The following is a 14,213-nucleotide window of genomic DNA, read 5'->3' as shown; positions in this document are numbered from 1 at the left end:
AATTGCTAAGCTCCCACCCAAGTCCTTGCGAGAACGGGCCTTCTATCCTTTTCCCGAAACTGTCAATGTGGTAACCAAATTAAGCCAGTAAAGATTGTCTACCACATTAAATGGGATGTTATTGAAGTACCAAAAATCGGCATATGCAATGTATGTTTTCTCATGCACCTCCCTATTCCACCCAGTTGCCTCTAATGATGGTTGTGCTCCAGCTATGTTCTTGGGCACAAAATAATCACCTATAGAATGTGGCACTCATGGTGATGCAACAAGTGCTTTACTAGAATTAGTTGAGGTGGTGGCCGAGGTGGTGCTTGATTTATGGATACGTGGGCTACGAAGAGAGTCCACTATGCCCTAAAGTGTTGCTTCTTCTTCTTCAAGGTCAATTAAAGCACCTTGAGATTCAGCTATGGATGCTCTCATAGCTAGTTTTTCCCTCTCCCTTTGCAACTTTTTCTCTTCCCCAGCTGCAAGTATGGCATTCATTTCTCTTTTTATTTCCTCTATGGCCCCAGGACATTCCCTAGCATCATGCTTATTGATGCATGCAAGGTGGTATTTGAGACGATTTATGCTTCCACGAAATACTCTTTCACATTTAATGCATATTACCGACCCAGGTACCGCTCCTTCAAAGGCATACTTCCAATCCATGTCTCTAGCACCTTTAGGACGAGTGCCTACATATCCAAATGGGCATGCACCTACTAACGAGGTAGACCCTAAAGCTGAACCATATGTATTTGCCATTATAAATTAATGTATTTGCCATTATAAATTAATGGGTAACCTACACATACAAAGTGAAAAAACAAAGTTAATATTTTAGTTAAAAAATTTAGCAAACTAACTAAATTAGTTTAAATAATTTTAGACATCATTGAAAATTGAAAAAATAAAAAATACTGCTAGGGTTTGATTTTTTTTGAAAAACTAGATATTCTTGAAAAAACAATGAAAAAATCAGTAAAAAATGTCAAAAAATGGTGTTAAATCTTGTTTATTGGACTCTAAATCAATTTGGACTACTTAGGAAAGGCCATTGTTGATTTTCTATTAACCTCAATGCAACAAAAAAGAAATAAATGTTTTAAAAAACCAAAGAAAAAAAATCAGAAAACCTACCTAGGAATCTGATTTTGCTTTGAAAACCACTTCAAATCCGCTCCAAAGTTGCTTATAATTGACTAAAATTGATGGAAATCAGGTTGGAAATGCTTGGGAGGGTGTTTTTCCTCTTAGCAACAAATTAGAACACACAAAATGCAAAAATGAATCGCTTTTTTGACGTCCCTGCCTTTTATTTCTCTGTCCATGAGTTTTTGGCAGTAACTCGGCGAGTAGTCCATCTATGTACAATCCTGCATTCAACTGTTTTATGATTGAACTTCCATGCATATGAAATTCTGAATAAAAAAGAGAAATAATGGGCGTGGGGAAAACTTGCTCTTTGGAATTGCTTTTATGCATTGAGAATTGAATTTTAAAGTGCACATTGTAGGCCGTTTTCTCCACATATTATAGAGCAAGCTGTCATTTAGTTTCAATGTTCAAAAAGATAATTAGTTTACATCCCAAATAAATACGGGAGCTGGATCTGTTCTAAAATTCAAACAATGTTATGCCTGGGTTCATGTAGGTATACTGGTTCCCCCAGGGTACTGCCCAGGCCAGGCAACTGGGCAGTACCCTGGGCAAACCCAGGGGCATACAACTACCAGACCTGAACATAGACTACACCAAAACCTGAACCAAGGCCTGCAAGGAAGGACCTTATAACATAGATGTTTTGTCAACATATGGTCAAAACCAACATTCTTGGATTCAAACAATATTGAGTGTGCTCAATAGTAGGATGACTTACACAAAAGTGTAATGTTGATTAGACTGCTAGACAGAATTTGTCCAATGTCATCCATTCACGAAGTCCTTCATAATGAAGAACTAGAAGTAATTCGTTTCCTTAGACAATACTAACTGCTGTGTATATGCTGGATCAAGGAAAACTCACAATGGATAGTAGCAGAAAGTCCTGCTGTCCATTTACACATAAAATTAAGGTTGACTAGTTGTTTCTCTAAGATCATTTGATGTTATTTAGGCCCTTTTGGTAGAGTGCTAGGCTCTAGCCAGTACCTTTGTTTGGAACTCCTTTTTGCTTTTACCATTTGCTTCAACTAGATATATTTTGAATTCCATTAAGCTATATTGGTCATTTGGGGACATTAAATGTAATTCATCTGTCTAAAGAACAGCATATTTGACGACAGTATAACATTTTACAAAAGCTTATAAATTGTAGGTTGATACTAGGCTGATTCCACAATTTCAATAGCGTTTAAGATTTATTATTTGGATAGCACAATTTTTTCTGTGTGAAACAACAAAATGAAACATAAAGTATACAAAAGAGCACTTCCTACAAGTAGCATTTACAGAAAGATCCTTGTTCATGTTGGTTAACTAACATGACCCCCTGATAATAATGCAGGAACAGAAAAATAAAGCTATAAGCTGTTATTTCAAATGAGTAAAAGGTATTTGCATGGTTGTATAAGCACTTAATTCTGGATTAGCTGCAATAACAATATATAAATCTAATGGCCAGATACTAAAGAAAGCATCTGAGGATGACAGAAATACCTGTGCAGCAAATCTAGTCCAATCTGTAAGTCCTCTTCGATTGTACGCCCGCGTGCACGGGTTCCAGCAACAGCTTCACTAGAAACATCACTTCCACTTCTATAAAAGAGTCTCTCTGGCTGCCTTCACAAATGTATTAATTTTTTAAAAGTATGTAAACTATTTTGTTTTTTAAACTTGATACATTTCTCCATATTGACACAGGCTATCGAACTGTTTTAGATCTAACCAAAATAATAATATTGTCATTGCTTCAATCATATGATGATGATGAACCACACTCAAAAGTGAGCTCCCTAATGAAGCAGGGAGTAAAGCACTGAAAAAGGGTTGCAGTTGATCAAGGAGAGGACCGCACAAACTTATATAATGAAAGAATGAAATACTTTTTGATGTCCTCAAAAAATCAAAATGATCAAAAAAGAGATACAGAACTACAGAAAGCATACATAAAGCAAGAAAGTAACATCTATTACCTAAAATAATTTAAAGCCTCAAGAAATAAAGGATTGTCGGAAGAAAAAAACTTATTTCAGTAACATATCACACCTGTGCTACTGGGCTTGCAGGGTGCTTAGTCAATACCTAGACCATATATGGATCTCAATCTACGTATGCCCAAGACACAAGGCCAGGGACCATGCCCTGGGTGAACCTGAACCAAAACCAGCTATACCCAGAGCTGAATTCAAACAAAGCACATTCTTTTAAGGAAAAAATGTCAAACACAGGCTGTGAAATGGCACTGAATGGAAATAGTTTTCCATATTTTCCTTTTAACAAAATACCAAACTTTTTGAAACTAGTTATTGGAGCATTAGTTTAACAATGTAGCAAAACAGTTGAATCTACAATGGGACAATGTTGCAGGGAGATGTGCAAAGAGAAACATTGGGCACAACAGCTTTATTAGGAGCTAACAAGCATTCCCCATCTAATCGAAAATCATCTTCATAAAGGCTAGCAGATGGTTGGCCATCAACAAGTTTTAACATGAAAAGAGAAATTGGTAGATACAAGTTATCTCAGGCTGGCTGTATTAATGAACATAAAAGGTTGCCAGAGAAGAATATGTTGGATAGTGAGAGTTTTTGAAACAGTTTAGTAGTTAAATCAATGCAAACAAAAAGAAAGTTCTTATTGACCCGGCTAAAAGTTCTCATTGACCAGGATAGAGAATTGGTGATGTAAAGTAGAGATGCATTTTCATATGTCCATGGTCCACTACAAGTTCTACTCAGACTGTAATGTCCCCTTCTCATTGACAACCTTCTAGTGGTCCATTAGCCTATTCCTGAGACCCGTAGGCTAGGCAGAATGAAGAATGAGGGGTCCAACATTGATGAAACGAGGACTTACTATATTTAGTAAGTCAGGGAATGGCTATTTTGGTGATATTGTCCTACTGAGCTCTCCATACTCTGTCACTGGGCATGAAGATCATGCTTTTCAGAGCATTAGTTCTTGACTTACTATTTTTAGTAAGTAACAGTGTGGCATAATTCTATTTTTGGCGGTGGACAACGTCCTGATTCTGCAGCAGTACAGTGGTCTTCCTGGCTCAGTTTCATCCTGGTTGTGATAATAATCAGTACGGGAGTCTTATGTGACACGATTAAATATTATTTCCTTATCCTAAGGTTTAATATTTAAATAATTTGATTATTGGTTGCTGATTATTGAATTTGGGATTAATGTCTATTTTTTCCTAAGTATTTGGCAAATTTCATGTTAAATAAAGAGATTTTAAAATTATTGGAGGAGATATTATTTTATGACTTATCTCTAATGTGCCAAGTGAAGTTCGTGGGCCCATGCCTTTTTGGCATGAGGGTTGTGTTGAGGATATGGCGCCACTCTTGGGGTCCACGTAGAGTGGAATGAAAGGCAAATGAGAGAAGTGAATTTGAGGGAATTTGTATTTGGATTTGAGGGTGTGAAGTTATAAATATGAGACTTGGGTTCCCATTTGCATTATCTTGAAAAATTGTAATGTTATGCTGCCGGTTTGGCAACAGAACTAAGACTTCGGAGTGCATCTCCCTAGTGCTTCCCAGTTTCGTACTTGAAATACAGTACCTAGTTGTGCGTTGTATTCTTCTACATTCTCAGAGTTTGCTTAGAAATTTTGGTGTTGAAGTGATGCTGGAGACTGTTGGTTTGCCTGTGGCTGAAGTATCTTTTCGCTCATACCTCTCTGCTGAAGCGACTGACGATTATGGGTATCATCTCCTTCTTCCTTCTCAGCACTGGCAATAAACTTTGTGAGTTTATAGCATGTTTGTTTGAGTCTTGAATTTGTTATGCTAAATCGAAATTCCTAGGTATAGCGTGGGTTTCTGTTTTTGCATTGGGATGCGTGCAAAATAAATAAAGGGTTGTTTGAGTTGTAGTTTTGATTGGTTGCGGTTGTGAGTGATATATTGTGGGTTTGGGACTTGTTTGAATTGATTCGGATGTATAATGAGGGAGTTATGAGCATTTTGGCATTTCCATAGGCTGCTGATTTGTAATTTCAGCTTGCAGATTGGTTGTAACCAAAGAAACGAGACTCGGACTCGGCTCGGACTCGGGACTCGGTGTCAGACTCGGCTCCAGACTCGTCTGGACTCGGGATAGTGAAAAACTCAAGAAATTTAGAGATTTTTAAATATTTAAAACTTGTTTCAGACACCCTTTATTGAATACACCTTAAAGACACAATAACATCATCAAACTCAGTTCATTTGATTACATACACAAGTATACATCAATCACATAAGCATAAACGCAAATTGTAGCTGAAGAAAATAACAAACATAGATATATAAATATTGTCAAATGTATACAATATTACAAAACTCATGGAATAAAAAATCCATGTCATCATATGATCATCATCAAATGTTTCATACAAATGCCAAAGGTAAATACAACTACAAGTCTATGGCTCAGAGGAGCTTGCACCCTCCGGCTCCAGCCCCCTGCGAAGGTGTCTAAGGTAGGTCCTGGATGATTCGACTGCCATAGCCGCTCCCCGTGACACCATGCCATGCTCACCAACATCAGGAACATCCGTGTCACTATCTGCCTCTGAATCTCCTGTCTGTGCTCGTGCTCTCCGCTCCTCCTCTGCCATGGCTACAGTCTCAACCTCTATATCTACCTGGTCGATCCAATCAATGTCAGACTCGTAGGTTAAATTTTCTCTACTTCTATCGACGCAGTTTCCCCCATATTTTTCGACGGGGGTTTGGGGGCAGCGCCCCCAAGGTGGGGTCAAGGGGCAGCGCCCCTTGCGCGCTCCCTGTCGCGATACAGGGTGAGGTCGAGGGGCAGCGCCCCGCGAGGCCAAAAAAACTTATTACAAGTCTGAATTAAGGTTTCTTTGAGAGTCTTCCTTAGGGCCTGGTTTTGCTCTTGTTGCTAATTGGGTCTTGCTTGGTGAGTGAGTATCATTCTTGAAGGTCCAAGCTAGGTCAAGTTGGTGAGTGATAAAGTCTAGAATGTCATCCTGATCTTCAAATGCCCTGAAATTTGGCTAAGTCTGGAATGTCTTGATCCTGAAATTTGACTAAGTCTGGAAAATTGAAGAATCCTCCAAAAACTAGATTTTGCAATATAACTCCTTGAGGCCCGAAACCACTCTCAAACATCCTGACAGTATATATGGAATATAACTTAAAGTATAAGTATCACTTATACTTAAATGTTATATTCCATAAAATAATCCTGACGGAGAGACCAAAATGTCAAATTTCGCCCTTTCAAAAAAACTTATTACTTTTTAAAAAAACTTTTTAAAATGTTTTTTTTTTTGTCATTTTATTAACCTAGCCAGTAGCCGAGTCTGGGGCTCAGGACTCGCCGAGTCTGGCGATTTTGAGCCAAAATCGCCAACTCGGCGAGTCTGGCGAGTTTACTCTCCAGACTCGGCCGAGTCCGAGTCCGAGCCCCTGGGACTCGTTTGGCCTGACTCGGACTCGGACTCGCCGAGTTTGGGCGATTTCAGGCGAGTCTCGTTTCTCTGGTTGTAACAGAAATTTATGTTCTTATTGTGGAAATCTGCATTACTCTCCTTCTCTCATCTCTATTATTGTAAGGTTAGGTAGTAGTACTACTAACCAGTTCTATTTTTGTAACTCTCATCCCACTGAATAAGTGGAAGAGGCTGGCTTGCCGCCTAATATTCAACAACTTTGTAATTTTCAGTCCTCCCACTGAATAAGTGGTCGAGTGATAGCTTGTGTAATGGTCCTCCCGCTACATAAGCGGTCGAGTTGAGGTTATTATGTAATTGCAGTCCTCCTGCTGAAATATTGCGGTTGAGTGATTCTTATTTTGTGTATCTCACTTGGCTGGTTTACCGCCAAGTTTCCTTGTTCTCCCGTTGGATAAGCGGAAGGGGCTGGCTTGCCGCCCAAGCATTGCATTATGTTTCAGTTTTCTTATGCTAATGATCCCCTCAACACCGTATGCTCTCACCTTCCCACATTGGGCACTCGGTGATCAGAAAGTGGAAAGGTTACTTTCAAGTATGGTTTCAGTTATGTTTTCTAACCTTAACGGGTTAATTCTTTGTTGATGTTATTGTCGGGCTTGAAAATTCAAAAAAAAATTACTGGGATATAACAGTGGTATCAGAGTTGGTTTTCCTGCCAGCCTGTGAGAGTCAGTGGGTTTAGAAGTCTCCATGAGTGACAGAGACGTCAAATACTACAACAGAGAGCAGAAGAGATTCCTATAGTGCCCGAAGAGGACACATTTTCAGAAGTACTGAGAAACGGAGGGAAGGATCTAGATACCTCAAATTCAGTGGATTCAACGGCAGATAAGACTACAGAACCAAATGAGGCACCCGATAAGAAGGCAGAGAGACAATTCAATGCCATGATGGACATGATGTCTCTACTGCTAGCCAAGCTAAACCAGAACATTGTTGGGGTCCCTAATTAGCCCAACAATGGACCGGAAGCCAGCACTTCTAACGCTCCTGTAGGCAATGGAAATTGGAGTAACAACGGGAGTAACAATGGTGGTTCAGCCCCAAGTCCTTTACAACCTGTATTTTTGCCAAGAGATGTACGACAAGCTGAAACAGAGATACCCACAGCTAATGAAATAAGGAACAGCTACATGGAGTATGCTTCTCTTCCTGGTGAGATCCGAGATATCCTAACTCTGGATCAGTTTATGAATCAGAAAATGAAGAGAGGAAGGAGGAATGACTATAAATCTATTGCCCCAAGAGATTATCAGCAAGCTCTTGGAAGAGTGACCTTAGCACACTTTGATGGAAGCGCTAAGAGTACAGGTAGAGCATGGGTACAGAAGTTGGACAATTACTTGTCCTTGAGGCCTATGCCGGAGGAGGATGCCATGAAGTTTGCTACCTTGCACTTGGATGGAGTGGCCCATGAATGGTGGTACCATGGGTTGGTTACCCTTGGTCATAACTTAATCACCACCTATGTTGATTTCACCAACAAGCTGATTGAGAGATTCAACACCAGGGATCCAGAGGTGAAGTTTAGAGAACTTGCACAACTCAGGCAGCAAGGTTCATTGGACACTTAGGTGACTAAATTCCAAAACCTATCAGTCATGGTGAGTAGCATCTCAGAGAAGCGATTCGTTGTCCTTTTCAGTGAAGGACTTGAAGAACCTTTGAGAGGATGGGTCAGAGCTTTTGATCCACCCACCCTGGCAGAAGCTATTAAAAAATCTAGAAGTATGGAGTTGGCTGCCCCAAAAAGTAAAATTCAGTCCAAGCCTTTCCCTTTCAGAAAGGATAAGAAGAAGTTCATGAATCAGACCAAGAGGTTCCCTCCGCGTATGGATGATGGGCTCTGTCAAGAGCTCCGGAGAAATAATCTTTGTTATTCTTGCAAAGAACCTTGGGTTCCCGGGCATAAGTGCCATGGAAAAGGGAATTTGCATCAGATGGAGTGCAATTCAAACGATAGATCAGATTCTGAAATTTCAGTACAGCAAACTGAAGTTGAGGACAGCGAGTATGAAGAGGCTCCTGAAGGGCCTGAATTTGGGTCAGAAGATAGAGGAGTGGTTGCTCAACTCTCGAGCATTCACAAAAATGAATCCTTCAGAGTTTGGGGTGTGATTAGAGAGCATCATGTCATTGCTCTCATTGACACAGGTGCAACACACAACTTCATTGATGAGAGGGTTGTTGCAAAAAAGGGACTAGTGGCAGAGGAAGTTGAGGGCTTCAAAGTCATGGTAGCAGATGGCTCCACTATATCCAGTAACCGAATGATTTCCAACATGTCTCTGAAGTTGGGGAATCATGAAATCAAAGATGATTTCTTTGTGGTGAGCATTGGAGGGATTGATGATGCAGTCCTCGGGATTCAATGGCTGAGATCTCTTGGCGAGATCACACTAAACCTACAAACCATGGAGCTGAAATTCATGTCTGAAGGGAAGAAGGTAGTGTTGAGAGGAATGTCGCATGGGGGACTTAAAGTGGTATCCTTGAAAAGAATGGAAAGGCTGATCCGCCATAATCAGGTGGAGTGGGCAGCAGAGTGTTTGATAATGCCTTCCAATCCATTGGTAGATAAGGGCAGCTATTCCTCAGATATTTCAGCAATGATCAAGGATAGAAGCAAGATCATGGTCATGCCTTCAGAACCACAAAAGGAGCACAGGAATTATCCTGAAGACATTCAAGCTTTGATAACCAAGAGAAGCAAGGTGTTCGAAAATCCACCTCTTGGCAGGCCTCCTAAAAGAGGTGCCGAACACATTATTGAGCTTGAAGAAGGAGCTAAGCTAGTCATGACTACTCCTTACCGATATCCTAAGAAGCAGAAGGATGAGATTGAAAAAGCAATTCAGGAATTGCTTGGCATGGGTTACATACGGCCTAGCAAAAGCCCCTTTGCTTCGGCTATTGTTTTGGTGAGAAAGAAGGATGGAACCATGCGCATGTGTGTGGATTACAGAGCCCTGAATCAGAAAACCATCAAGAATCGATATCCTATTCCGAGGATTGAAGAGCTCATTGACGAGCTACATGGGGCAGTGTTCTTTTCCAAGATTGACCTCAGGTCGGGGTACCATCAGATTAGAATGAGAGCATCAGATGTGGAGAAGACTGCTTTCAGATGCCACTTTGGGCATTTTGAGTTCCTAGTCATGCCTTTTGGCTTGACTAATGCACCCGCTACATTTCAGTCATGCATGAACAGAATCTTCCAAGAACAGCTAAGGAAGTTTGTTTTGATATTCTTTGATGACATACTTATATTCAGCAAATCTTAGAAAGAACATTTACAGCAGTTGGATGAAGTGTTGAGCATATTGGAATCCGAATCCCTGTTTGCCAAGGAGTCCAAATGTGAGTTTGGAATAGAAGAGTTGCTCTACCTTGGTCACATTATCAGTGCAGGTGGTGTGAAGGTGGATCCTGAAAAGATTAGAGCCATCATTGATTGGCCTACTCCCGAAAACATAACACATTTGAGGGGATTTTTGGGGTTGTGTGGATTCTATAGGAGGTTTGTGAAGGGATATTCTTAGTTGGCTGCCCCCCTTACAGATCTTACAAAGAAAGGAGCTTTTGAACGGCCCGAAAAGGCACAGACAGTATTTGAGCAGTTTAAAAGGATCATTTGTTCCTGCCCTGTTTTAGCATTGCCTGATTTCACCAAGCCATTTGAGCTACAGTGTGATGCCTCTGGAGAAGGTGTTGGTGCGGTCCTCATGCAGGATAAGCATCCTATAGTCTTTGAGAGCAGAAAGTTGAGAGGTCCTGACAGACTGTACTCCATTTATGACAAGGAAATGCTTGCCATAATGCATGCCCTTGCAAAGTTCAGGCAGTATCTGGTGGGGAGTAAATTCATTGTTAAGACTGATCACAATAGTCTTAAACACTTCATGCATCAGAAAGATCTAAATGAGAGACAGCAAAAATGGGTGAGTAAGTTGCAGGCTTAAGATTTCGACATTGAGTATGTTAAGGGTAAAAACAATGTTGTGGCAGATGCCTTATCCAGAAGACCCCATTTAAGCTCACTTTGCGAGCTTACTGCTGATTGGAGAGAGTTGTTGCTTGCTAATTATGCCAAAAATCAGTTTGCAACCAGCCTTATAGAAGGTACTTTTCATGATGAAAGGTACAAATTGGTTGAGGGATTGATCCTGTACAAGGGAAGAATCTTCATAGTATCTGAATCTAAGTTAAAAGAGAAGATTTTGAAGACTTTCCATGACATCCCCCTTGCTGGTCACCAAGGTTATTTCAAAACATACAAGCAGATCCGGGAGACATTCTCTTGGAAGGGACTTAAAAGTGATGTTTTGAAGTACATTAAGGAGTGTCATACATGTCAGAGGAACAAAGATGAGCACACTCTACTAGCTGGTTTGTTACAACCCTTGCCTATTCTCGGTCAAAAATGGGAGAGTATCTCCATGGATTTCATCACGGGGTTGCCTCGGGCTCAAGGGAAGGATAGTATCTATGTGGTAGTGGCAGACTTACAAAGTTTGCTAATTTCTTCGCCATCACCAGCTCTTTTACAGCAGCACAAGTTGCTGAAATGTTCTTCCGGGAGGTGTTCAGATTACATGGTTTACCGAAGAACATTGTAAGTGATAGGGACAGCAAGTTCCTAAGTGTTTTTTGGGAGTAGATTTTTACATTGTGTGGTACTATGCTCACTCCAAGCACCAGTTACCACCCTCAAACTGATGGGCAGACCGAGATAGTGAATAAATGGTTGGAAGGTTATCTTAGAAACTATGTCTCAGAGCAACAGAATACATGGGTGAGATGGCTTCACCTAGAAGAATATTGTTACAATTCCTTCTATCACATGTCCATCTGGATGTCACCGTTCATGGCACTATATGATTATGAAGCTCCTCGCTTCGCGGACTTGGTATTTGGTGATAGCAAAACCCCTTAGGCAAAGGATATGATGCAGCAAAGTCGAGATATTCTGAAGATTCTGAGGGACAATCTCCAGCATGCACAGAATCAGCAAAAGTTGTACGCTGATCAGCAGCGAATTGAGCGCACCTTAGAGGTGGCTGACATGGTTTATTTGAGGTTCGAGCCCTACAGATAGTCTACTCTCAAGGAGAGTGGGGTTGAGGAACTGAAGCCACGATTCTATGGGCCTTTCAGAGTCAGCAAAAGGGTGGGAGAATTGGCATATGAGTTGGAATTGCCAACAAGCAGTAGGAACCATAATGTGTTTCATGTGTCTCGCCTTAAGAAGGCTCTGGGACATAATGTTGTTGCTTCAGCTGAGTTACCTCTGCTTCATGAGGAGGGAGAGTTGGTTTTGGTTCCTGAAGCTATCCTTGAATTCAAAGAACGGTCTTTGAGGAGAAGAGTGATCAGACAATACTTGATCAAATGGAAGAATCTACCAGCAGAGGATGCTACATGGGAAAATGACGAGATTTTACTGCATCCAGCCTTACAGTTGCTTGAGGACAAGCAATTTTCGGGAGGGCGGACTGTAATGTCCCCTTCTCATTGACAACCTTCCAATGGTCCATTAGCCTATTCCTGAGACCCATAGGCTAGGTAGAATGAAGAATGAGGGGTCCAACATTGATGAAACGAGGACTTACTATTTTTAGTAAGTCAAGGAATAGCTATTTTGGTGATACTGTCCTACTGAGCTCTCCATACTCTGTCTCTGGGTGCGAAGATCATGCTTTTCAGAGCATTAGTTCTTGACTTACTATTTTTAGTAAGTGACAGTGTGGCATAATTCTATTTTTGGCAGTGGACAGGGTCCTGATTCTGCAGCAGTACAGTGGTCTTCCTGGCTCAGTTTCATCCTGGTTGTGATAATAATCAGTACGAGAGTCTTATGTGACACGATTATATATTACTTCCTTATCCTAAGATTTAATATTTAATTAATCTGATTGTTGGTTGCTGATTATTGAATTTGGGATTAATGTCTATTTTTTCCCAAGTAATTGGCAAATTTCATGTTAAATAAAGAGATGTCGAAATTATTGGAGGAGATATTATTTTATGACTTATCTCTAATGTGTCAAGTGAAGTTCGTGGGCCCATGCCTTTTTGGCGTGAGGGTTGTGTTGAGGATATGGCGCCACTCTTCGGGTCCACGTAGAGTGGAATGAAAGGCAAATGAGAGAAGTGAATTTAAGGGAATTTGCATTTCGATTTGAGGGTGTGAAGTTATAAATATGAGACTTGGGCTCCCATTTGCATTATCTTGAAAAATTGTAATGTTATGCTGCCGGTTTGGCGACAAAACTAAGATTTCGGAGTGCATCTCCCTAGTGCTTCCCGGTTTCGTACTTCAAATACAGTACCTAACTGTGCGTTGTATTCTTCTACATTCTCAGAGTTTGCTTAGCCATTTTGGTGTTGAAGTGATGCTGGAGACTGTTGGTTTTCCTATGGCTGAAGTATTTTTTCGCTCATACCCCTCTGCTGAAGCGACTGACGATTATGGGTATCATCTCCTTCTTCCTTCTCAGCACTGGCGATAAACTTTGTGAGTTTATAGCATGTTTGTTTGAGTCTTGAATTTGTTATGCTAAATCGAAATTCCTAGGTATAGCATGGGTTTCTGTTTTTGCATTGGGATGCATGCAAAATAAATAAGGGGTTGTTTGAGTTGTAGTTTTGATTGGTTGCGGTTGTGAGTGATATATTGTGGGTTTGGGACTGGTTTGAATTGATTCGGATGTATAATGAGGGAGTTATGAGCATTTTGGCATTTCCATAGGCTGCTGATTTGTAATTTCAGCCTGCAGATTGGTTGTAACAGAAATTTATGTTCTTATTGTGTAAATCTGCATTACTCTCCTTCTCTCATCTCTATTATTGTAAGGTTAGGTAGTAGTACTACTAACCAGTTCTATTTTTGTAACTCTCATCCCACTGAATAAGTGGAAGAGGCTGGCTTGCTGCCTGATATTCAGCAACTTTGTAATTTTCAGTCCTCCCACTGAATAAGTGGTCGAGTGATAGCTTGTGTAATGGTCCTCCCACTGCATAAGCGGTCGAGTTGAGATTATTATGTAATTGCAGTCCTCCCGCTGAAATATTGCGGTTGAGTGATTCTTATTTTGTGTATCTCACTTGGCTGATTTACCGCCAAGTTTCCTTGTTCTCCCGCTGGATAAGCGGAAGGGGTTGGCTTGCCGCCCAAGCATTGCATTATGTTTCAGTTTTCTTATGCTAATGATCCCCTCAACACCGTATGCTCTCACCTTCCCACATTGGGCACTTGGTGATCAAAAAGTGGAAGGGTTACTTTCCAGTATGGTTTTAGTTATGTTTTCTAACCTTAACAGGTTAATTCCTTGTTGATGTTATTGTCGGCCTTGAAAATTCAAAAAAAAAATTACTGGGATATTACACAGACCAATGATTTATTCAGTTTCCACTTGCAGCTTACGAAATATACAAAATTGACAAGTGATAATAATTTAATATCACATGCTAAAAATTAAACAAAACTTGCAATATATACATATAATTATATATAAGAGAGAGAGAGAGAGAAAGAGAGCAACACTTCTGCATTTTCAGATCCCATCCCCTATGAGACATTTCC

The 14,213-nt window shown here is 40.5% G+C and overlaps 1 protein-coding gene across 6 annotated transcripts in view; it reads right to left on the bottom strand.

The window, feature by feature from the left end:
* LOC131065758 (isochorismate synthase, chloroplastic) overlaps positions 1–14,213 on the bottom strand; it is a 314,318-nt gene that overhangs the window by 176,762 nt on the left and 123,343 nt on the right. For all 6 annotated transcript variants that reach the window (XR_009111467.2, XM_058000400.2, XM_059209304.1 and 3 more), the window contains exon 8: positions 2,647–2,765. Coding sequence is in view for 5 of the 6 variants with exons in the window: in XM_058000400.2 (XP_057856383.1) it covers positions 2,647–2,765 (119 nt within the window). In the remaining variant the exon portion in view is untranslated. The remainder of the gene's footprint in view (positions 1–2,646; positions 2,766–14,213) is intronic.

The sequence above is a fragment of the Cryptomeria japonica genome, chromosome 7 (genome assembly GCF_030272615.1).
Source record: "Cryptomeria japonica chromosome 7, Sugi_1.0, whole genome shotgun sequence".
NCBI lineage: Eukaryota > Viridiplantae > Streptophyta > Pinopsida > Cupressales > Cupressaceae > Cryptomeria > Cryptomeria japonica.
This window is presented reverse-complemented; position numbering and strand designations above follow the sequence as displayed.